The sequence below is a fragment of the Tupaia chinensis genome, unplaced genomic scaffold, assembly GCF_000334495.1.
Source record: "Tupaia chinensis unplaced genomic scaffold, TupChi_1.0 Scaffold147608_1, whole genome shotgun sequence".
Classification (NCBI taxonomy): Eukaryota; Metazoa; Chordata; class Mammalia; order Scandentia; family Tupaiidae; genus Tupaia; species Tupaia belangeri.
The window spans coordinates 785,434-808,180 of NW_006207460.1; the positions used below are offsets into that span (position 1 = coordinate 785,434).

General features: G+C 42.3%; 1 protein-coding gene across 2 annotated transcripts in view; it reads right to left on the reverse strand.

The window, feature by feature from the left end:
• ETF1 (eukaryotic translation termination factor 1) overlaps positions 1-22,741 on the reverse strand; it is a 43,059-nt gene extending 20,318 nt beyond the window's left edge. Inside the window, exon 1 of one of the 2 annotated variants that reach the window (XM_006169909.2) lies at positions 22,673-22,741. Coding sequence is in view for 1 of the 2 variants with exons in the window: in XM_014584777.2 (XP_014440263.1) it covers positions 22,546-22,619 (74 nt within the window). In the remaining variant the exon portion in view is untranslated. The other variant, XM_014584777.2, reaches the window with a different exon arrangement.
• Between the last annotated feature and the right edge of the window lie 6 nt (positions 22,742-22,747).

A 22,747-nucleotide genomic window follows, 5' to 3' on the forward strand; every position in this document is an offset into this window, starting at 1 on the left:
CCTCCATTTTCCTCTTGGGATCTTGGGCACGCACACACATGCACCTTGCACAAGTTTTAAGCTACCGGGTCCAGGATTCAAACTGCGGTTGACTATGTGGGAGTACAGTGACATAGCCATTATGCTGGTTCCAAGAAACTCCAACAACACCTTTCTAACTACAGGTATTTGAATTTTGAAACAATCTTAAACCAAGGCCTAGGAAAGATATTTTCATACAATAAAATTAATTTCATACATGTGCACTATGGTGTTTTCCCTCAGTATTTGCATTAGAAAAGGACTTCATTTACAAAAGACCATGCCTTGGAAGTTTTTTTCCAAGTAGTAAATTCTACAGGTTCTCCAGAGTTCTCTTTATAAGCAGAGAAACTGGCTATGTAGTGCTCTCCCTAATAGTTGCACTTGATTGTCAGCTGGTTGTATCTCTAAAACCAGAACTCTTTCCGTCAGGGCGTCTATTAGAAAAGTAGGAAGGCTGGTTTGTAACTTCTTTGGTATTTTCCCCAATAAACCACAGTTGACCAAAGACAGTAAACAGGAGTATGGTGTGTGCTCTGCTGCCACCCCTTGGATAGGGGAGCATGTTTTGTAGCCAACCTAGTGAACAGAGGAAACCTATGGTATGCAGCTTCAGCTGTTATTACAAACACTTGTTGTGCTCCTAAAATGAAATTTAAAAACAAAAACAAGACAAAAAACCTTTTAGATGATTCTTTCTTGAGTTATGCCAAATTCTATAGACCAAAGAGGGAAAAAAGGGGAGTTTTGAGGGGCTGGAAACACTAGGCAAGTAAATGTAACTTCAAACAAGGTCTAGACTGTACATGCCATGTACCTGTCTGCACAGGGGTCAACTCATGCACATGTGAAAATATTCAAGATTGGGGCCGGCAGGTGGCATGGTGATTAAGGGTGCTGGACTCCCACATGGCCGACCAGTTTGAGTCCCGGACCTGGCGGCTTGCTTTTCCACTTTCTTTCTCTCTCTCCCTCCTTCTCTGGGCAAATTAAAATAAATAAATAAATAAATTTTAAAAAGGGAAAACATTTAAGATTAAGGGGAAAAAACAGGACAGAGGGGACCAGCAGGTGACGTGACGGTTAAGGCGCTGGACATTCCCACATGGCCAACCAGGGATCAAGTCCTGAATCTGGTGACTTGCTTTCTCACTTCCTCTCTCTCACTCTCACCCTCTGTCTCGCTCTGGTCAAATTAAAAAATAAATGAATGAAATAAAATAAATAATTATTCAAAAAAAAAAGAGGACAGGTAAGTTTGACTGTCAACTTTACTGGCTTTCTTTTCTTTCGTTTCAGAAAAAGATTTTTCCTATAGTGCATGTATTTGCAGGAGAGACAGAGAGACAGAAAGCAAGAAATCACCTCCCAGGGAAGATCTTAAGTAGCTACTGGGGCAAGTAGATACTGTGGTGGTTAAGGCACAGGGCACCCACATGGTCAATCACAGTTCGAATCCTGGACCTGATGGCTTGAAAAATCACGCCAGAAGAGCCAGCAGGTGGCATGGTGGTTAAGGTGCTAGAATTCCCATATGGCCAGCCACGGTTTGAGTCCTGGACCTGGTGGCTTGCTTTCTCACTCTTTCTCTCTCTCTCTTTCTCCGGCAAAACTCATGTGAAAAATAATAACAACAATAATAATAATAATAAATAATTTTAAAAAAAAATCATGCCAGGAGCCCAAAATCCCAAGAGGAGAATGGAAGATAAGGAATTGTGGTGTGGACATCACCTCTTGGGGGTGATTGCTCACTTTCCCTGTCTCTTTGGACACTGAACGTGACCTATGGCAAAAATTTAAAAATAAAAAGTAAGTAGCTATTTACTTTCAACTAAAGAAAGGTTACAAACATCAACATTAATTAAGCAATCTTACTGTATAGCACATTTGGGAAACCTTACACTTCTGTCCATGTAACATTCCAGAGAGGACAAAGTAGTAAATATAACTAAAAATACGACCTTGCTACAAGATTCCATTTTTAAAAGGTTTTGGGGTGGGGGAAGGGCTGGCAGGTATGAACAGGTTAAGGGCTCTGAACTCCCACATGGTCGACCATGGTTCAAGTCCCACCAATTGGTGGCTTGCTTTCTCGCTTTCTTACTTTCTCTCCCCCTCTCTGGTAAAAATTAAATGAAGTTAGGGACCAGCAGTTAGTGTAATGGCTATGTCGCTGGACTCCCATGTAGTTGACTGCGGTTCGAGTCCTGGACCTGGTGGCTTAAACTTATGCTGGGCGCGTGTGCATGCGTGCCCAAGATTCTGAGAGGAGAATGAAGGAGAAGGGATTGTGGCGTGGCCTCCTGGGTGATTTCTCGCTTTCTGTCTCTAGCGAGTGCATGCGCCTTATAGTAAAAACCTCTCCAAAAAAAAAAAAAACAAGTCTATCTGAAGATGAAAGCCCTGTGAATCTTGGTCAATCACGTAGCCCCCATCACTTTTCCACAGCAGACTAACAAAGCCCATTCAGGGGCCAGCAGGAGGCACGGTGGTTAGGGCGCTGGACTCCCACATGGCCCACCATGATTCGAGTTCTGGACCCGGCAGCTTTCTTTCTCTCTCTCTAGTGAGTGCATGGCTTGTAGCAAAATTTAAAAAAACGAATAAATGCAATTAAATAACTAATTCTTAAAAAAAAAAAAAAAAAACAAAAAACAAAAAAACTTCTGTTTAGTAGATTCCCACCAAGTTGTTAAATATGAAACACTATTTTTAAAAACATTTATTTATCGGGACCAGCAGTTAGCGTAATGGCTATGTCGCTGAATTCCCATGTAGCCAATCGCAGTTGGAGTCCCAGACCCGGTGGCCTAAACCCATGCTGGGCACATGTGTATGCGTGCCCATCCACCCTGGGGGGTGCTTTCTTGCTTTCTGTCTATGTCTTTCTGGCGAGTGCACGTGCCCAACAGCACAAACCTCTCAAAAACACTCCCACATTTATTTATTGAGTTTTATTGATTGTCATTTAATTTGATGAGAGAAAGGGGAGGGAAGGAGAGAGAGAGAGAGAGTGAGAGAGCAAGTCACCAGGTCTAAGACTTGAACCATGGTCGGCCATGTGACAGTCCAGCACCTTAACCACCATACCATCTGATGGTCCATGAAACACTTTTAAAGTTAGTCTTGGCCTCCTTTTTAATTTGAATTATGTGCAAAAAAATACCATATTACTTTCCCCACATGCCTTCCTGGGCAGGATCGGGTGGGATGTAATTTTTCTTTTTGCCATAGGGCACGTGTACTTGCTTGAGTGAGACAGATGGAAAGTGAGAAAGGATTGTTTCAGGGAGCATGGCTATGCAGCAATCCCTTTTCCTTCATTCTCCTCTCAGGATTTTGGGCACATACACACATATACCCAGCATGAGTTTCAACTTACTGGTCTGGGATTTGAACCACCAGCCATGTAAGTGTCCAGCACCTTGACCATCACACCACCCAGGATGCAGATTATTAAATAGATGACTTCTACTTTGAAAATTTAAAAATCCTGATGTTTCGTATGTTAGGTATAATACAAGCAGGTTAAAGTTTTTCCAGGAAAGGTTCTAAACCAAATAAACACTCATGTACCCCATCTCTGGCAAATCAATCAAATTGTTGGACCAGTTTGAGTAAATACTAAAATAAAATTAAGGAAGTTAAATATGTCATGTTAAAACTATAGCAAATAATGAGAAAAACTTCCGCTAAGGAGCTGCTGGCTCCACTGGCAAGCTATAACCTTTAGTTTTCTTCCAATTTTCTGTTGTCATTATACTCCTTTTCCAAAAATCAAAGGCTCTCATTCAAGAAGAGCCAGTGAATTAAGAGGTACAGTAATGACTCACATGTAGGTTGTAAAAACCAAGTCAAACAGGACACAACATACAACAATGTGTCACGAGCTTCCCAGGGGGCCTCGATTCTCAGATCCCTTCTTGTTCTCATTGGTTTTAGAAGCACTTTCCCTTATCAAAGAAGCTTTCATCAATCCTTCCACCAAGAGGATTAACATAAAAAAAAAAATCAAATAGTTAGGAGACTAGAGGAAGGAGCAGTTGTAAATACAGAGAGAAAATAGAACTAAGTAAATAAATCAATTTTTAAAAATTTAAAAAACCAAAACCTAAACTCCGGAAGAAAGAGGATTAAAGTAGTAGACAGCTTTCCTTTTACTGACTCCTGAAAAGAGGCTGCTGATAAGGAAAGGTTTATTTCTCCAAGATTGAAAGTTAGGGTAGTACTGACAGTTACACATCCACATCAGGGATTTATGGCTCCTGAGCATTGAGGACCATGAAAATTTATATGGTTAGATGAATTAGGCAGACTAAAATAATCTTAAGAAGAAAACTAAAGTAATCAAAGCAAATCCTGGGTTGTGCTGTATGTGTAAATTTGTATAATTTTAAAATGTGCTGGGTCACAGCATTTAAGGAACTTCTGACTAACAGGCAAACAAGAAAATCTTAGACAGGGACCAGCAGACAGCATGATGATTACATTGCTGAACTCCCACGTGGTTGACTATGGTTCGAATCCTAGACCTGTAGGCTTAAAACTCACACCTGGCCCACGTAAGTGCACAACCAAGATCCTGATAGGAGTATGGAGAAGAAGGGATTATGGTGTGGCCATCACCCTGGGGCATGATTCGTGCTTTCTGTCTCTCTAGGGAGCATGGGCGCCCTATAGCAAAAATCTCTCACTTAAAAAAGAAAGAAATCTTAGGCACTCCTTGACCCTGCAAAGATTTTTAAAATCAATATTCATCATCATCAATGCTCAAGAACACTTCAGAAAAGTAGGTGAAAAAAATGTGGTTCAAAAAAAAAAAAAAATGTGGTTCCTACAAACTTATCTACTAACCAGTTTCCACGAGAACCCCAGAATCCTGGAAGTTTTCTAAAATACAAACCCAAAACCCCCAAAACACCTTAGATACAAAAGATTCCCCACTCCCCCATTCTGACTCAATAATTCTTTAAAAGAGAAAGTGAAAGTGGTGATGACTGTGGGTGAGACAGTCTCACTTTTCAAATATGATAGATTCTAGCGCAGAAGTAGGGTTGAGAATCACTGCCTGACTCGCTTTCTATACCTTCACACAGGATCTCTCAAGTAGCTGAAGGCAAAGAGCCTCCACGACTTTACTACTATGTTAAGAACCTGTAGAACCGGGGCCAGCAGTTAAGTGGTAGTTAAGGGCACGAGACTCCCACATGGCAGATCACAGTTTGAGACCTGGACCTGGTGATTTGTTTCACACTTTCCATCTCTCTTCTCTCTTGCTCTGTTCCTCTCTGATCAAATTAAAATGAATACATTAAATCAAATTAAATAATTATAGGGAATAAAACCCTGTAGAAACAACTTACTCCATTTACCTTAGGCTATGGTTTGAATGTGTCCCCCCAAATTAATATGTTAGAAACTTAATATCCAATTAAACAGTATGGAAAATGGGACACAGTGGGAGATGTTTAGATCACAAAGGTTCTGCTCTCAATAATGGATCAATGCAAAACATAGCTTGTGGGGGCCAGCAGCTGGCATGGTGTTTAAGGGGCTGGATTCCCACAGGGCTTACTGCAGCTTCTGTCCTGGACCTGGCAGCCTGAAAATTACACTCAGGTGCATATGTGTGCATGCCCAGAATCCCGAGAGGAGAACGAAGAGATTGTGGTGTGGCTGTCCCCTGAGGGGTCATTTTTCACTTTCTCTGTCGCTCTCTGGCTAGTGCACATGCCCTATGGCAAAAACCTACCAAAAAATTTTTTTTTGTGGGCTCTCTTTCACTATTCTGTGACATTAAGAATAATACTCCTCTGCTCTGGAGGATGCAGCATTCAAGATGTCATCTTAGAAGCAGAAACTAAGTCCTCATCAGAAACATGAGACTTCGGGACCAGCAAATGGAGTCATGGCTACATTGCTGGACTCCCATGTAGTCAACAGCAGTTCAAGTCCCAGACCCCGGTGGCTTCAACTCACACCGGTCATGTATGCATGCATGCCCAGGATCCCAAGAGGAGAGCGGAGAAGGGACTGTGGCACGGTCATTCCCGCCCCCCACCCCCCGAGGTGATTTCTTGCTCTCTGTCTCTGTCTTTCTGGGAGCACATACGCCCTATAGCGAAAACCTCTCCAAAACAAACAAAAAAGAAATTTGAGAGACTTCATCTTCCTGCCCCCAAGATTTAGCCACAAGCCAGGACAAGTCAATCAGCAGCCATCTAAATCTGAGTTCTGAGCAGCCCCATTCAGGGTTTAGGACCACCGAAGACCTTCTGCCAAGACTTAACCCTTGCACCCCCAGATTTATCCAGACTCTAGATTAGAGCACCCTATTTATTCTGCTTCTCTTCGTGTCTCTTTGTGTGTGTGTGTGTCTCTCTCATCTTAAGCGAGACAGACAGAAGGTGAGAAATCGCCCCCCAGGGGGGATGGCCACGCTACAATCCCTTCTCCATTCTCCTCTCGGAATCTTGGGCACATGTGCACACATGCTAGGCACTGAGTTTAAGCCACCGGGTCTAGGATTCGAACCACGGTCGACTATATGAGAGTCCAGCAACATAGCCCATTACGCCAACTGCTGGTCCCTCTCTAGCCTTAATTTATATTTAAAAAAAATTGTTTTAAACCTCTTAGCTCTCTGCCATATTTTTGGTCTTGCTAATTCTTACCTTTCACCCATTTCCATGGGACAAGCCAATCAGCAGTAATCTACAACTGAATCCTAAGCAGCCCAATGGTGTGGTACGCCAGAGCAGCATGCAGTTTTCATTAAATTTTTTTTTTTGTTTTTTTTTGACCAGAAGTTAGTATAATGGCTATGCTGCTGGACTCCCACGTAGTCAACCACGGTTCGAGTCCTGGACCCAGTGGCTTGAACTCACGCCGGGCACGTGTACATGCATGCCCAAGATCCCAAGAGGAGAAGGGACTGCAGCGTGGCCATCCCCCCGGGGGGTGATTTCCTGCTTTCTGTCTCTCTCTGTCCATCTGGCGAGCGTACACACCCTGTAGCAAAAACCTCTCAAAAAAAATTTTTTTTTGGTTTTGTTTTTTATCTTTTTTTTTCTTTTTCTTTCCTTTTCTTTTCACCTTTCTCACTTTTCTGCTCAGCCTCCACACACTGATTATCTAGACAGGTCTAGGTGCTCAGTAGCCGAATTAATCCTCAATTTTCATTGTATCAGCTGTCAAAATGGGGAAAAAATGGTTCTTTTTAGAGACTACAGGTCACCTCCTCCTGCATTCCTCCAAATGCTCAGATTTAACTCCAAACACTAGGGAAAAAACATAAAAAAACCAGATGACCAGAAACCACCGCAGATGCACTATAAATGAGAAACCAAGAAAATATCTCTCCTCTATGGGAAAAGAATAACTCCTCTTCCTCCCCAGAGAATACAAGGGAACTGATAGAAATGTCAGATAAGGAATTTAAAATATTATGGTGACAAAGCTAACAGATATGCAAGAGAAGAGAAAACGAACTCCAGAAGATGCAGAAGAAGCGACACCAGTTCCAGGAAGTGAGGAAGTTCTATTGCATGATCTGAAAGAGGAGATACACAACGTAAAAAAGAATCAAATGGAATTGTTAGAGATGAAGGCTGTAATACAGGAAATCAAAACTTCCCTTGAAAGTAGCAAGAGCAGATTAGATCATGCAGATTAATTCTCAGATGTAGAAGATAGAAAAATTCTGACCTAGAAAAGTTTGCCAGAAAGAATGAAAAAATAACCTAAAAAGATGAGAATAACATACGAGTAATATTGGATACCATAAAAACATCCGGATCATCAGTATCCCAGGATGTGAAGACACTAATAAGGGGCATTGATAATCTATTCCATGAAAGTTTGGAAGAAAATTTTCCAAACCTAGGCAGGTATTCAAATATCCAGACCCAAGAAATACAAAGGACCCCAAACAGAATCAACCCAAGAAGATCTTCCCCCAGGCACATCGTAAGCCAGATTGACCAAAACCACAGACAGAGACAGATCTAAAACTGGCAAGTGAGAAACACCAAGTTACCTTTAAAGGATATCCCTTCAGGCTAACATCGAACCTCTCATAGGAAACAATGCCAGCAAGAAAAGAATGGAAAAATATATTCAAAGTGTTAAGTGAAAGACAATTTTAACCAAGAACACTATACCCAGCAAGATTATCCTTCATATGGGAAAAAAAAGACAAAAACATTCTCAGATAAACAAAGCCTAAAAGAATTTACCAACACCAGACCAGCTCTCCAAGAAGTGCTGTAGGGAGTGCTGTACCAGGATAACTAAAGTCGAACACACAGAAATAAGAATACAAGAAACAACCAAGACAACGGCCAGCCTAATGGTAGGGACAAGTCTGGAGTTGAATGTTAACTTCCAGAGTTTAAATGCAAAGATCAGACCACAGTAACACTGCAAATTCAACAGAAGAGAGATTAATTATATGAGACCGAACTGGTGAAATAGAATTTTTTGACTTTATAGACTAAAACATTATTTTCTTTGATGCTTTGATTTCCATATTTAAAGATTTTTGTCTTCTCTCAAACTGTTGATAGGTTCATCTACCTACTATTTGAACTGAATCCTAACCTTTTTACTGGCTTTAAGTTTGAAGCAAATTTCTCTTGACATTTTTTGATTCTGATCTATTATTACTAAAACTGTTTTTCTTGAAATTAAAAATTCGGAACCATCAAAGGCATAATGGCTACGTTACTGGTTACTGGACTCCCACAGTCGACCGCGGTTTGAGTCTCAGACCTGGTGGCTTAAACTGGTGCTGGGCAAGTATGCGTGCATGCCTAAGATCCAGAGAGGAGAATGGCGGAGAAGGGACTGAAGTGTGGTCATCCCCCCGGGTTGGGGGTGGGGGTTATTTCTCGCTGTCTCTCCAGCGAGCGCATGTGCCCATAGCAAAAACCTCTCAAAAAAAAGAAAAGAAAAAAGAAAAAGAGCATTTAAAAAAATACCTATTTGGGGCCAGTAGGTGGCATGGTGGTTAAGGGCGCTTAAATCTCAGCTAGGTAATTTCTGAGACTCACTAATCCAGTAGTAATATATAGCTCACCAGCTGAAGAATCAATTAGTTCCTTTTCACTTTTTACTCCAGTTAAAAAGCTGTTATTCATTGTGTGTTTTCCACTTCTCTTTTCTCAAAAACATAAAACTAAGTTTAAACTTTTAAACTGTTTCTTTTAGATATGTGGTTAATATGGGAATAGAATGGGGGGCACAGGTTTTAGAATCAGACAGATTCAGGCTCATGTCCTATCCTATAATTTAATGGCTACATGACCCAAGGCAAATGACCTAAATCCCTATGGGTGTCTGTTTCTACTTAATCCACAAGTTCATGAGGTAATCTATGTCAAGTGCCAAGTTTAGACAGTACAGTAAGTGACGGCTAAATGGTAGCTCAATGCACTCTAATTCTTAGTCCTTTACAACCCTATAGTGCAAGTCAGAAAGAAGTATGGCAGCACAGTTAGAAAAGAGATTGGGAGTGGGGAATACTGTTGAGGGGCATTGTTTAAGTCTTAAAGAAAGAAGTAGGAATTTGACTTTATGGTAGGTAATGGTTACCTTTAAGGGAATCGCAGAACTTTCTCCAAATCACCAACGAAACAAAAGAACTAAACCAAAAATACAGCCAGAAAACTGGAAACTCCATTCCTTGTAATTTATCTTTTTTTTTTTTTCTTTTGAGAGGTTTTTGCTATAGGGCGTGTGCGCTCGCCAGACAGACAGAGAGAGACATGGAGACAAAAAGAGAGAAATCACCCCTCAGGGGGGATGGTCACGCCACAATCCCTTCTCCTCCATTCTCCTCTCGGGATCTTGGGCACGCACGCACACGCGCCCGTCGTGAGTTCTAAGCCACCAGGTCCGGGACGCGAACCACAGTCAACTACGTGGGAATCAAGCGACATAGCCATTAAGCTAACTGCTGGTTCCCTCTTTTTTTTTCTGAGAGGTTTTCACTATAGGGCGCGTGCGCTCACCAGACAGAGAGAGAGAGACATAGAGACAGAAAGCGAGGAATTACCCCCAGGGGGGATGGTCACGCCACAATCCCTTCTCCTCCATTCTCCTCTTGGGATCTTGGGCACGCACACACGCACCCGGTGTGAGTTCTAAGCCACCAGGTTCGGGACGCGAACTGCTGTCGACTACGTGGGAATCCAGCCATTACACTAACTGCTGGTTCCCCCTTGTAATTTATCTTAAGAGAGAACCATAGAGATTTATTTCCTTCTAAAATATTAAATGTTATTTTAGAGGATATAAAAGTGTCCTTACGCTACATTTGTGGCATAGTTCAGCATTTTGATACAATCAAGGGTCAGTCACTTATTTTTTGAAAGGTTTTTGCTATAGGGACAGACAGACAGACAGAAAGCGAGAAATCACCCCCTAGAGGGGATGGCCACGCCGCAATCCTTTCTCTAGTTATCATCTTGGGATCTTGGGCACACATGCACATGCGCCCGGTGTGAGTTTAAGCCACCAGGTCTGGGACGCAAACCACGGTTGACTACATGGGAGTCCAGTGACGTAGGCATTATAGTAACTGCTGGTCTCGAGGGTCAGTCACTTCTATATTTCTACTGGGATATTAGACATTTCAAAGGGACCCACTATCTGACTCTTGTTTTCTTTTCTACCATGCATCAAGCAATGAAACAACACACTGCTTACACTAAAACACAGTAGTAATCTTTTACCACATAGTGTTGCCCAAACATTTGATAAAGGAATGGTTGGGATTTAATGGTTGGTGAGGAACGAACATGTACCTTAAATTTTTTATTATTAAAAAAATTTTTTTAACTTTATTTATTTATTTAAATTTGACCAAAGAGAATGAGGATGTGGAAAATGAGAAAGCAAGCTACCAGGTCCTGGACTCAAACCTCAGTTAGCCATGTGGGAGTCCAGCACCCTTAGTCACTATGCCACCTGCTGGCTCCTAAATTTATAAACTCTCTCCACAAATCATCCATAGTATTGGTCTTGTAAAAATAATTAATTAAATTCCATTTGTTATTATTTTTTAATTTGAACACAGAGAGACAGAGAGTGAAAGGGAAAGTGAGGAAGCGAGCTGCCAAGTCCAGAACTTGAACTGAGCACACAGAGAGAGAGAGAAAATGAGAAAACAAGCTGCCATGGTCAGCCATGTGGGAGTGTCTAGTGCCTTAACCACCACGCCACCTGCTGGTCCCAGTATTGGTCTTTTATCTAGACACATACCACTTTCTTTTTTCTGGGGGGCGGGGGAATGGGAAGGGAATTGAACCTGGGCTTCCCACATGGTCTCAACCTGTCAAGCAGCAGCACCCAGAACTCCTTACTGCAGCTGGTCTAGCAAGCTAGGCCCTATTATGTCTTTTACCATAACAAAAATCAACACTTCTGAAGTGTCTTCTAAATTTTGCTGATCTTCACCTTGATACCCATTCACAGTGTCCTGCAGATTCTGAGGTACAGGGAGCTGCTTTTCATAAAGAGCTTAGTTAAAATACCTAGGAAGGAGAATTCTGTTACGGTTCAAGGTTCAAAGAGGCTAGAAAAGTTATCCAAAACTGTTTTATGCAATTGACCGTAGGTTCTGATGCTACTGCAAGATGGAAGAAGTACCAGATTTGAAAATAGTGAGATAATAAAGCAGCCTGGGGGCCAACAGGTGGTGTGATGGTTAAGGGCACTGGACTCCCACAGAGCCAACCACGTTTCAAGTCCCAGACCAAGGGGCTTGCTTTCTCACTTTCTTTCTCTCTCTCTTTTCCTCTGTGGTCAAATTAAAATAAATACATAAGTTAAACATATGCATCTAATAGATTTTTTTCCCCTACAATCAGGCATTTACTTTGTACTAAAAAGAAAAAAAATACTTAAAGAACTTTATAAAACTAACCTAATGGAATATTCCACCAGGAAGCAGAAGCTGGAAAACTTCTGTAGTACTCTCACAACACTGCAAAGCCGGGAGACAGCTATCATTCCAGGGTCAGGGACTCACTACCAGCGTTGTACGTGCAACTCAATAAACGATACAGTCCTTTTTTTCTTGACCACTATGGAAGTACTTTTCAAATAAAGCAAAAGTGCCCTTTCTGTTCATTTTCTTTCCAAAACACAAATGAACTTCTAGGGAGGGATTTAACAAGCAGTTATTTCCCTCACCACTGATTCTCATTAAGATAAACATGTTCAGTACCCCGGTTCTTTTTAGGGTAGATGTATAAAGAACATGTCTAGTTTTCTTTAATCATTGCTCCTGAGTTCTCAGCACACCTGTTCCCTCTAGCAAATTACAAATCTCCGTGGACAAGAGTTTTCCTTTCAGAATGGAGCAGGAGATGCTTCTATGCAGCAAAAGACATACTTATCAGAGCAAAGCAGTGTAGTAATAATAGCAAGAACCACAGGCTTTGAAATCAGAAAAGTGGAAACAAAACAGAACCTGGCACTACTCCCTTACTACACTGTGATACTAAGCAGTCACCTATTCTCTTGTACTTTAATTTCTAAATCTGTGAAATGGTATTAATGGGTTTCCTCACAGAGATGCTCTGAAAAGTCAAAATGGGTGCTATTGGGACCAGCAGTTAGTGTAATGGCTATGTCACTGGACTCCCACGTAGTCGACCGCGGTTCGAGTCTCGGACCCAGTGGCTTAAAACTCACGCTGGGTGCGTGTGTGTGCATGCGTGCGTGCCCAAGATCCCGAGAGGAGAATGGAGGGGAAGGGATTGCGGTGTGGTCATCCCCTCTGGGGGGTGATTTCTCGCTTTCTATCTCTCTGTCTGTCTGGCGAGCGCACGCCTCTGGTTCTGCGGACCCCCGCCCCCTATAGGAAAAACCCCCAAAAAAAAAAAAAAAAAAAAAAAAAAGAGGATGCTATTCATTCACTCATTTTCAGAAAACTAGTCAAATTACTTTGTAGAACACATCTCAGTGAGGCCGGCAGGTGCCAGAGTGGTTAAGATGGTGTACTCATACATGGCTAAGCACGGTTCGAGTCCTGGACTTGGTGACTTGTTCTCTCACTTTCTCTCTTTGGTGAGCACACGTGCCCCGTGGCAAACTTAAAAACAAAAACAACAAAAATGCAAAAACTAAATTTTATACAGATATGTGTAAGCATGCATAAATAAATAAATAAATATTTTTTGAGGGGGGAAGAAAAAAGCCACATCTCAGCCATGAATCTCTTAATTCCATCTTTCTTGAGAATCTACCTCGCTGACTTGGAGTTAGCCCAAAAGATGCCAGGAGACAGGGTAACCTCAAAAGAAAAGCACTTTCCAGTGCAAAGCTAACAATACCAGAAGCACTAGGGAATTAATGTTTGGGGATCAATATAAGGACATTTCTTGCAAACTGATGTTTACTTAAGCTGAAAGGCAAACGTATTAGTAATGTTTTAAATTCTATCACGCCAACTTTACCAACAAGACAAACATGTAAAATGCTCAGCACTATGGTATTCTAATACCCTGACAACTCACCAACCATTGACCAATACAAAGCTTTTGGATGTAATTTTAGCCGCCATGAATTAGAATTAAATTTTAAAGCTGCACATCAGTTACAACTCCATTCCACCACTGTATCAAAGATACAGCCAAATAAGGGAACCAGCAGTTAGCGTAATGGCTATGTCGCTGGACTCCCACGTAGTCAACCGCGGTTCGTGTCCCGGACCCGGTGGCTTAAAACTCACGCTGGGCGCGTGTGCGTGCGTGCCCAAGATCCCGAGAGGAGAATGGAGGAGAAGGGATTGCGGCGTGACCATCCCCCCTGGGGGGGTGATTTCTCGCTTTCTGTCTCTATGTCTCTCTCTGTCTGTCTGGCGAGCGCACGCGCCCTACAGTGAAAATCTCTCTCAAAAAAAAAAAAAAAAAGATAGAGCCAAATAATATAATGTTCCAAAGTAACATTCCTTGGTAGGACTGGCCTTAAGCAAGAAATTTGCTAACTTTTGCCTGAGTAGTTACATGATCTCTTTTCCTTTTCTACCATGTCCAACATCTCATGCAAGACCTAATCATATGCATACGTTAAGGGTCACATATATGGTGCTATTCTGTACTTATTAAAATGGAGCCGGAAATGGTTCGTATCACCGTTCCAGACCATGCTCTTATTTTATTACACCCTCTTTCAAAATACCTAGTGCCAACTCTTAGATGTTTGATGAAGCCTGTCAGCTGGTTAATAGTAAAAATACATTTGTGGTGGGACCAGCAGTTGGCATAATGGCTATGTCACTGGACTCCCATGTAGTTGACCACCATTCGAATCCCAGACCCAGTGGCTTAAACTCACGCTGGACAGGAGAGGAGAATGGAGAAGAGACTGTGACATGGCCATCCCCTGGAGGGTGATTTCTCACTTTCTATTTGTCTCTCTCTCTCTCTTTCTGGCAAGCACACCTGCAGATAGCAAAAACCTCTCAAAAACAAACAAAAAACACATTTGTGGGCTTCGTTTTTCAAATACCTAGATGAGTATGGAGGGAGGAGGAGGATTTGGTTTAGAAGGCCACAGACATAGTAGAAAAAAGACATAATCTTTTGTTTTGACTAGGATCCCTTATTTAAAGGAGACTTTAAAAGATCAAGTGGGGACCAGCAGTTAGCATAATGGCTATGTCACTGGACGCCCACGTAGTCGACCGCAGTTCGTGTCCTGGACCTGGTGGCTTAAACTCACGCCGGGCACATGTGCGTGCGTGCCCAAGATCCCGAGAGGAGAATGGAGGAGAAGGGATTGCAGCGTGGCCATCCCCCCTGGGAGGTGATTTCCTACTTTCTGTATTTCTGTCTCTCTCTGTCCATCTGGTGAGCGCACGTGCCCTATAGCAAAAATCTCTCCAAAAAAAAAAAAGATCAAGTGAAAATGTGAAAACAGAAGAGGTCATACCCAACATCCACAAGTTATCTGCATGACAAGAACCAGTTGTCAGGTACCAGAAAAACAACAAGTCCTCTAAACCTGGTAAGAACTGTGACAAGGGTAGGCAGTAGGAAAGGGTCCAAAGTGTGTCAAACAGCATAAGGTAACGCTGTTATCAGAGAGAGCTATATCATGCTGACAACAGTGTTCTAGCAAGAAACTTCATATTATCATAATTTTTATCCATCTGGAAAAAAGGGCCTTGAACCTCCCTAATTCTTTCTCCCCCTCACTTTGATAGCAGGTTGCTACAGAATTGAGACACCTACAGAACGTATCCTAGGAGAAGGTTCTATTCTCAGATCCCTGGAGAATAGGCTGGACTCAGAAGTTTGTGCTGTCCAAATTCTCAGATACAGCAACAAGAAGGCAAGTTTCTTCTTACCCTCTTCAAATAGGATCTAAACCCAACCTGAAAAGCTAACTTTACATTTTCTTTTAAACCAAATATCTTCCTAGCAGAGGAGGTGTATTGTGCATATCCTCAACCTCAAGTTCAAAGAGAAAAGGCCCTCTATAAAAAGGGTCCAAAAAAGGGTGGGCTGGAGGGTCCAACAGAGGGTGAGTGGACAGATCTATAACCTACACTGTGCTCTGCCTTAAATGATACCCTAATTTGGTACTCTGTTTACCTAGGAGTGTGTCCAGTGCAAGCCTTCCTTTCCTGGAAGGATAAGTGTATCTGCTATTACAATCAGAAGTCTGTCAAGACTTGAAATTCAAAGAGAGCAATTGTTCATTAGGTTCAGAGTGCACAGAACACCATGCCAGAATAGAACAGCTGTTAGGACTACTTCTGAGTTGAGGCAGGCAGCCTATGACACTTGGAGGGAACTGAGGAACACTACTAAATTCTGTCAAATAAACTCTTACCTCCCCTTTCCCTTTACTACCTCTTTTGTCTCGTGTATTTCTCCCACTTCTTATGGTTTAGCTCTGTTGAAGGCATCTGCATCCTGATGCCCCAATAACACGATTCCCCATTAGGATAGTTCTAAAGGGTTGATGTTTGTGAATACAAAGGGAAAGGGCTAAAATTTGTGAGCATTCTTTTTTTTAAACTACTATTATTTTATTTTTGCCAGCAGGTACATGTGTTGGCCAAACAGGGAGAGGGAAAAAGTACCCTCCGAAACATGGCTGTAATCCCATCTCTACCATTTTTCCAACCTGTCCAGATTTGGGACATGAACAGAAATGCAACAGCATGTTTTTCAAGTCACTGGGCTGGGAACCAAGATTTTGTTTTTCTCTAAGGCACATGCACTCGCCAGAAAGAGACAAGAGAGGAACAGAAAGTGAGAAATCACTCCCAGGGGAAGAGAGGTGGCCTTGCCATCATCCCTTATTCTCAGTTCTCTCAGAATTCTGGGCACGTATACATTGATGCCTGGCATGTTTCTTAAGCCGCCAGGTCTGGACTCAAACCAAATGGTCAGCCATATGGGATCCAGCTACCTTTACCATTTCACCTGGATGGCCCCAGGGGCCAGGATTTGAACTAAGGTTGGCCATGTGGGATCTGTCTACCCCAACCACCAGGCCATGGGGCCCGCCATGCAGAGCAAACCCTATATGGCAAATGTGCCACCCATACTGTCTCAATTGTCACCACCAATCCAAGATCATTTTCCATAATTACACATGTGGAAACCAAAGCTTGGGAAGAGTAACTTGCCATAGGTCAAACAGGTAGTTAACTCTTTCCATGAAGCTTAAAATACTGTAAAAAACTGACTATTCTTGGGACCAACAGTTGGCGTGATGGCTGTGTCACTGGACACCTGTATAGCCAACTGTGGTTCGAGTCCAGACCCGGTGACTTAAACTCACGCCAGGCGCATGTGTGTGTGTGCCCTAGATCCTGAGAGGAGAATGAAGAAGAGACTGCGGCGTGGCCACCTCCCCTGTGGGGTGATTTCTCACTTTCTGTCTCTGTCTTTCTGGAGAGTGCACACGCCCTTTAGCAAAGAAACAAACAAACAAACAAACAAAACTCTTCAAGAAAAAAAAAAGGACTATTGTCTCAAGTAGCCTTTCACCTATCTAACCACCAGAGACAGGGAGTTTTTCTGTGTGAGAGAGAGGGAAGAGGAGGGAAGGGACCCAGAACAGAAGATTCAAAAAATCTTTAAGGGGCCGGCAGGCGGAGTAGTGGTTAAAGTGCTGGATTCCCACATAGCCAACTGCAGTTCAAGTCCTGAACCTGGTAGCTTGCTTCCTCACTTTCCTTTTCTCTCTCTTTCTCCGTTATACTTTAAAAAATAGTAACAAGTAAAATTAAAAAAAAAAAAAAAAAATCTGTACTGAGGCTGGCAGGTGCTGTGGTTGTTAAGAGCACTGGACTCCCACATGGCTGACCATGGTTGAAGTCCTGGACCTGGTGGCTTGCTTTCTCTCTCTCGGTCCCTCTCTGGTCAAATAAAATAAATAAATAAAGTTAAATAAAAAATAATTCTTAAGGGGACCAGCAGTTAGCGTAATGGCTATGTCGCTGGACTCCCACGTAGTCGACCGCGGTTCGCGTCCCGGACCCGGTGGCTTAACTCACGCTGGGCACGTGTGCGTGCGTGCCCAAGATCCCGAGAGGAGAATGGAGAAGGGATTGCGGCGTGACTATCCCCCCTGGGGGGTGATTTCTCGCTTTCTGTCTCTCTGTTTCTCTCTGTCTGCCTGACGAGCGCACACGCCCTATAGCGAAAAACCTCTCCAAAAAAAAATAATAATAATAATTCTTAAGATGGGGGACCAGCAGTTGGCGTTAATAGCTATGTCGCTGACTGCAGTTCGAGTCCAGGACCCAGTGGCTTAAACTCACGCCAGGTGCATGTGAGTGTGTGCCCAAGACCCCGAGAGGAGACTGGAAGAGAAGGGATTGCGGTGTGGTCACCCCTGCTGGGGAGTGATTTCTCACTTTCTGTCTCTCTCTGTCTTTCTAGCGAGCACACGTGCCCTATAGCAAAAACCTCTCCAAAAAAAAGAAAATTCTTAAAAAATAAAAAAGAATCTGTACCTTGAAGGGTTCAGGTGTCTGTATGTAAGACTACCAAGTATCACTTTGGTTTCAACCAGTCCTTGAAGTGTACCGAGAAACAGAGTAAAAATAAAAGTACCTGAAATTTAGTGAGAACATTCCTTTAAAAAAATTATTTAACTTTATTTATTTATTTACTTCTTTTAATTTGACCAGAGAGAAAGAGAGAGAGAGCGAGAGAGAAAATGAGAAATCAAGCTGACATTTGAACCAGAAGTTAACGTAATGGCTATGTCGCTGGACTCCCACGTAGTCAACTGCGGTTCGCGTCCCAGACCTGGTGGCTTAAAACTCACGCCCAGCGCGTGTGCGTGCGTGCGTGCGTGCCCAAGATCCTGAGAGGAGAATGGAGAAGGGATTACGGCGTGACCATCCCCTCTGGGGGGTGATTTCTCGCTTTCTGTCTGTCTCTCTCTGTCTGGCGAGCGCACGCGCCCTATAGCGAAAACCTCTCCAAAAAAACAAAAAACAAACAAAAAAACTCTTCAGAAAAACCCAACAACAACAAAAAAAAACACCTCTCTCTCTCTTTCAAAAAAAAAAAAAAAAAAGATGGAAAGTAATGGTTATCTGACCAAGCCTTCATATATTTGAAATATCTAAGTTTCCTTGGCGAAGATAAAAAGAAAAAAAAATTATTTGGAGATATTTTTGCTATAGGGCATGTAGCACTCACCAGAGACAGACCAAGAGACAGAAAGTGAGAAATCACAACCCTCCCTGGGGGTGTGGGGGTGTGTGTGGATGATCACACTGCAATCCCTCCTCTTCCCTTCTCCTCTCGGGCTCTTGGGCACACATGCACATGGCTTGAGTTTTAAGCTGCCAGCTCTGGGACTTGAACCACAGTTGAGAATCTAGTGATGTAACCATTACACGATCTAGTGGCCCCAAAATATTCTTTTCTTTTTTTTTAAAAAGAATTATTTATTTAATTTTATTTATTCATTTTAATTTGTCCAGAGAGAGAGAGAGAGGCCAGGGGAGTGAGAAAGCAAGCCACCAGGGCTGGGACTCAAACCACAGTTGGTCATGTGGGAGTGTCCAGCGCTTAATCACCACGCAACCTGCTCGTCCCTGGTCCCAAAATATTCTAACATCTATAGGCGTAACCCAAATTAACACTGTTCTTTTGTCACATTTACTACTGTTCTTGGCCAGAATAGGCTCTGGTTATGATATTATTATCTAAAAACCATAAAACTTCAATGTTTTTTCAGAGACTGGCTCTTGCCTGCTCAGAAAAGAGAAAAATATCCCACAAATTCCCACCTACCTTTCTTGTAACATGTTCACCTGCTTTAGTTCCTTATTCAATATACCCACACCATAACCCCGGATCGAGCCTTAGTTCCATTTTTGGCTTATATACACATTTGTCCTCCTAAGTTAGCAATGGAGAATGTACCACAAGAAATCAAACAACTATCACCAACTTTAAATGGGGCCTATGTATAGCAAAAATAATTGAATGGTTCTTGTACTTGCACATAAACTAACATTCAACAAGCTTATATAAAATCAAGTAAGTATGTTCCACCCAACTTAAAAATCAAGTTATAGGGCGGGCAGGAGGTGCGCTGGTTAAGGCACTGGAATCTCACATGGCTCACTGTGGTTTATGTCCCGGACCTGGCAACTTGCTTTCTCACTTTCCCTCTCTCTTTCTCTCGCCAAATTAAAAAATAGAATAATGATAATTAATAAAATAATTCTTTAAAAATTTACATATGCAACACTCCTTTTAACTCAGAAGATTAAGTATTAAGTTTAGGCTAGTTACAAAATAGAATGTTAGCAAGTTTCTCATTTTAGTAATTTGACTTTTATAAATGCTATTCCCCAGACATAAAATAAAAGAGTCTGTTACAGCTGAGAGTACATTTTGGGTAAATCTGGTCTCGTATTTTTGGAAAACATAAAATATATCCAGTACAGAACATCGGTTCAAATCCTGGACTCCACTACATTTTTAGACACTTTAGTCAGCAAGTTATCTGTGCCTGAGACAATACTTATACAAAATTAGTTTGTCTATCAAACTAATTGTCATAAAGATTAACCAATATAACACTCTTTAGCACACATTTATAACATACTGAGTGCTCAATAAACTACTTGCCTAGACATTTTAGATAATCACATACTATCTCAATTTCAAAATTATTTATTCTTGTAACTATGCCTGAACACAACCCTGGTTTTGTCCTGAAACCACAAACCAGGTACTCTCCAAACACCAGCACACGCGGACTCATTTTTTCATTTGGTTTGTGTTTAAAGCCACTACAATTTTCCTAGGAATATTTTAGCATCAGGTAAAGAAGGAAAATCATTTCTCACTGTGAGCTGTGAATGTCTAGACTCTGACATAACTCAGCAATGATGACACAATCTTGTGTTAGTATAACCTGGAAAATCCTGAGCCACACAGAATAGACTTTCAACTTTCTTACCAATACCCAAAGATTGCCAAGAGTGTAAATGTTCATGGGATCAAGATGCAATCAAATCCTGATTAAAGGCAAAGTAGGACATGATTATTAACCACACTGATTTACAGACGATTCCAATGGCTATTTCAGACATCTTGTCTAAAATGTTCAAATTCCACCATTTGGAAAACAAACTGTGCCCAAGAACTTCTTTTTCAGAATGCTTTGCACGTTATCAAAGAGGTAAAGCCTCCAAAAGTTTTAAATTAAGACTTAAAAGTTTTAAGTGGCAAGGTAACGTGGCTAGGAACAAATTTAAGAATGAGCTTCCGGCATCAAACAGCAGAAAGGAATGCTGTTACTTATTAAGCAGTGCTATCTTCAATGTTACTTCACTTAGAAAACAGGCAAATTATAGTCATAGATTCATAACTCGTTTAGAAAACACAGGCATGCAAATTCTACAGTATGAACCTACCTCCAAATGTAAGTAATAATAAGAGAACAAATCCACAGGTCACTTCCACTTTATACAACACTGCAACACCACCAACAGTCTATAAAAGCCAATACTCAATTGAAGGTTTCAAGTAATACAACGGAAGATCCCAGTGAAACAAAAGAACTTGTCTAATTCCTTGTAGTGTATCATAATGGGTCATGACCTATATTACCCCTCCTGCATAACATTCTCATGCTTGGGGAATATTTATTTACTTTGTCACATGGCACAAGGTCCTCTAAGATTATTAAGTAGGTCTGAATATTCTATTTTTAAAAACCCTAAGGAATAAAAATGTCCAGCTACCTTAAGTTCATAATATGTTTCTCCAGTACAACAAAAGAGGGAGCAAAAGCTTAAGTCACTGAATAGGACCACTTTCAGAAGCATTATCGCATACAGAACTTCGCTAATTTATTAAGCACCAAACACTAGTCTGTTTACTCTGCTGGGCCAAACAATACCACATTTCATAAAGCAGTAATAATGAAGAAACTGGAGGGGCCTTACTGCAAATCTGTCAGTGACAAACCTGAATTGGAAACTAGGTCTAATTCTTGTGCTGAAATAAACTTTCCACATGGTCAGGGGCAAGCCACTCTGCTATTCTAAGAATGCTCAGATGTACAAATATGTAATGCTCCAAACACTTTTTTTGACCACTTCCTGTAAGTAAAAAGTTTCTATGACTGAGAAAGGAATAAAAGTAATAAAGTAAGGAACCAGGAATTCTTCTGGTATATCTTTAAATGAGCAATACTTGAAACACACACACACACACACACACACACACACACACACAACCAATTTTAGTCTAGTATACTTATCCCACAACAGACACACCTAGAGCTTAACATTCACAAGTGGAAACTCAAGCTCTGAATTTTAACACACATTAGAACATCAGACACCTATATATCCCCAAACAACTTCTGACACCCCCAGAAGTTTCAGAGAAAGGCCAACAAGGACTCTGTTACAGTTCACACCAAATGGCCCCATAAACTGGATTTCTCCAGGATAGACATAGATCCGTCAATCAAAACCTATTCTATTCCCCCTCCCCCCATCCCTAACACGCTGGCATGTTCAGTTAATAGGTGGGTCCTGTAACAGCTAAAACCAGGAAGCTCTGGGGTAATTACAAGACTTTAAGGAAGTCATCTTGGGAGAGGTGGAAGACCAGAAAAATCAGGGGGAGCAAAGAGGATGTTTCTGGCCACCTCTTCTCGCCCCATCCGAACTTCACCCACCTGGGCCTGAGAGCCCAGGAGGGGGAGGCCATTTTTAACGAGGACTGGCTGAGGAACAAGAAGGGAGAAGAGAGGAAATCAGGGAAAAAAAGGCCAAGCCTTTTCACCCAACAGCACCGAGTCGGGTGGCAGCATCTGGAGCCCGAAGAGTGAGGAGCTGGACACAAGGGTACTGGAGGAGTACAAAAGTAGCGGCGGCTGAACATGAGGGGGTCGAGTGGTCCGAGCCCTGGGACACCGGACCCCTTATCCCCAGGTGGGGGAAGGACCCCTTCTCAGGCCAACAGCGCCGACCCCCGCCCCTGATTCGAGGACTACTACCCAGAGGTCCAGAAGGCGGGAGTTGGCCAGTGCCTGGTTCTCCTCATCCGGCCATGCGGCGCGGGGGCGGCCATCCTGAGGGGTCCGGGAACCAAGAGGGCACGGGGGGGCCGGACACGGCGCTCACCCGCGGGCCGCCTCCAAGCTCTTAATGAGCTTCTTGATCTTCCAGATCTCCACGTTCCTGTCGGCAGCCGCGGGG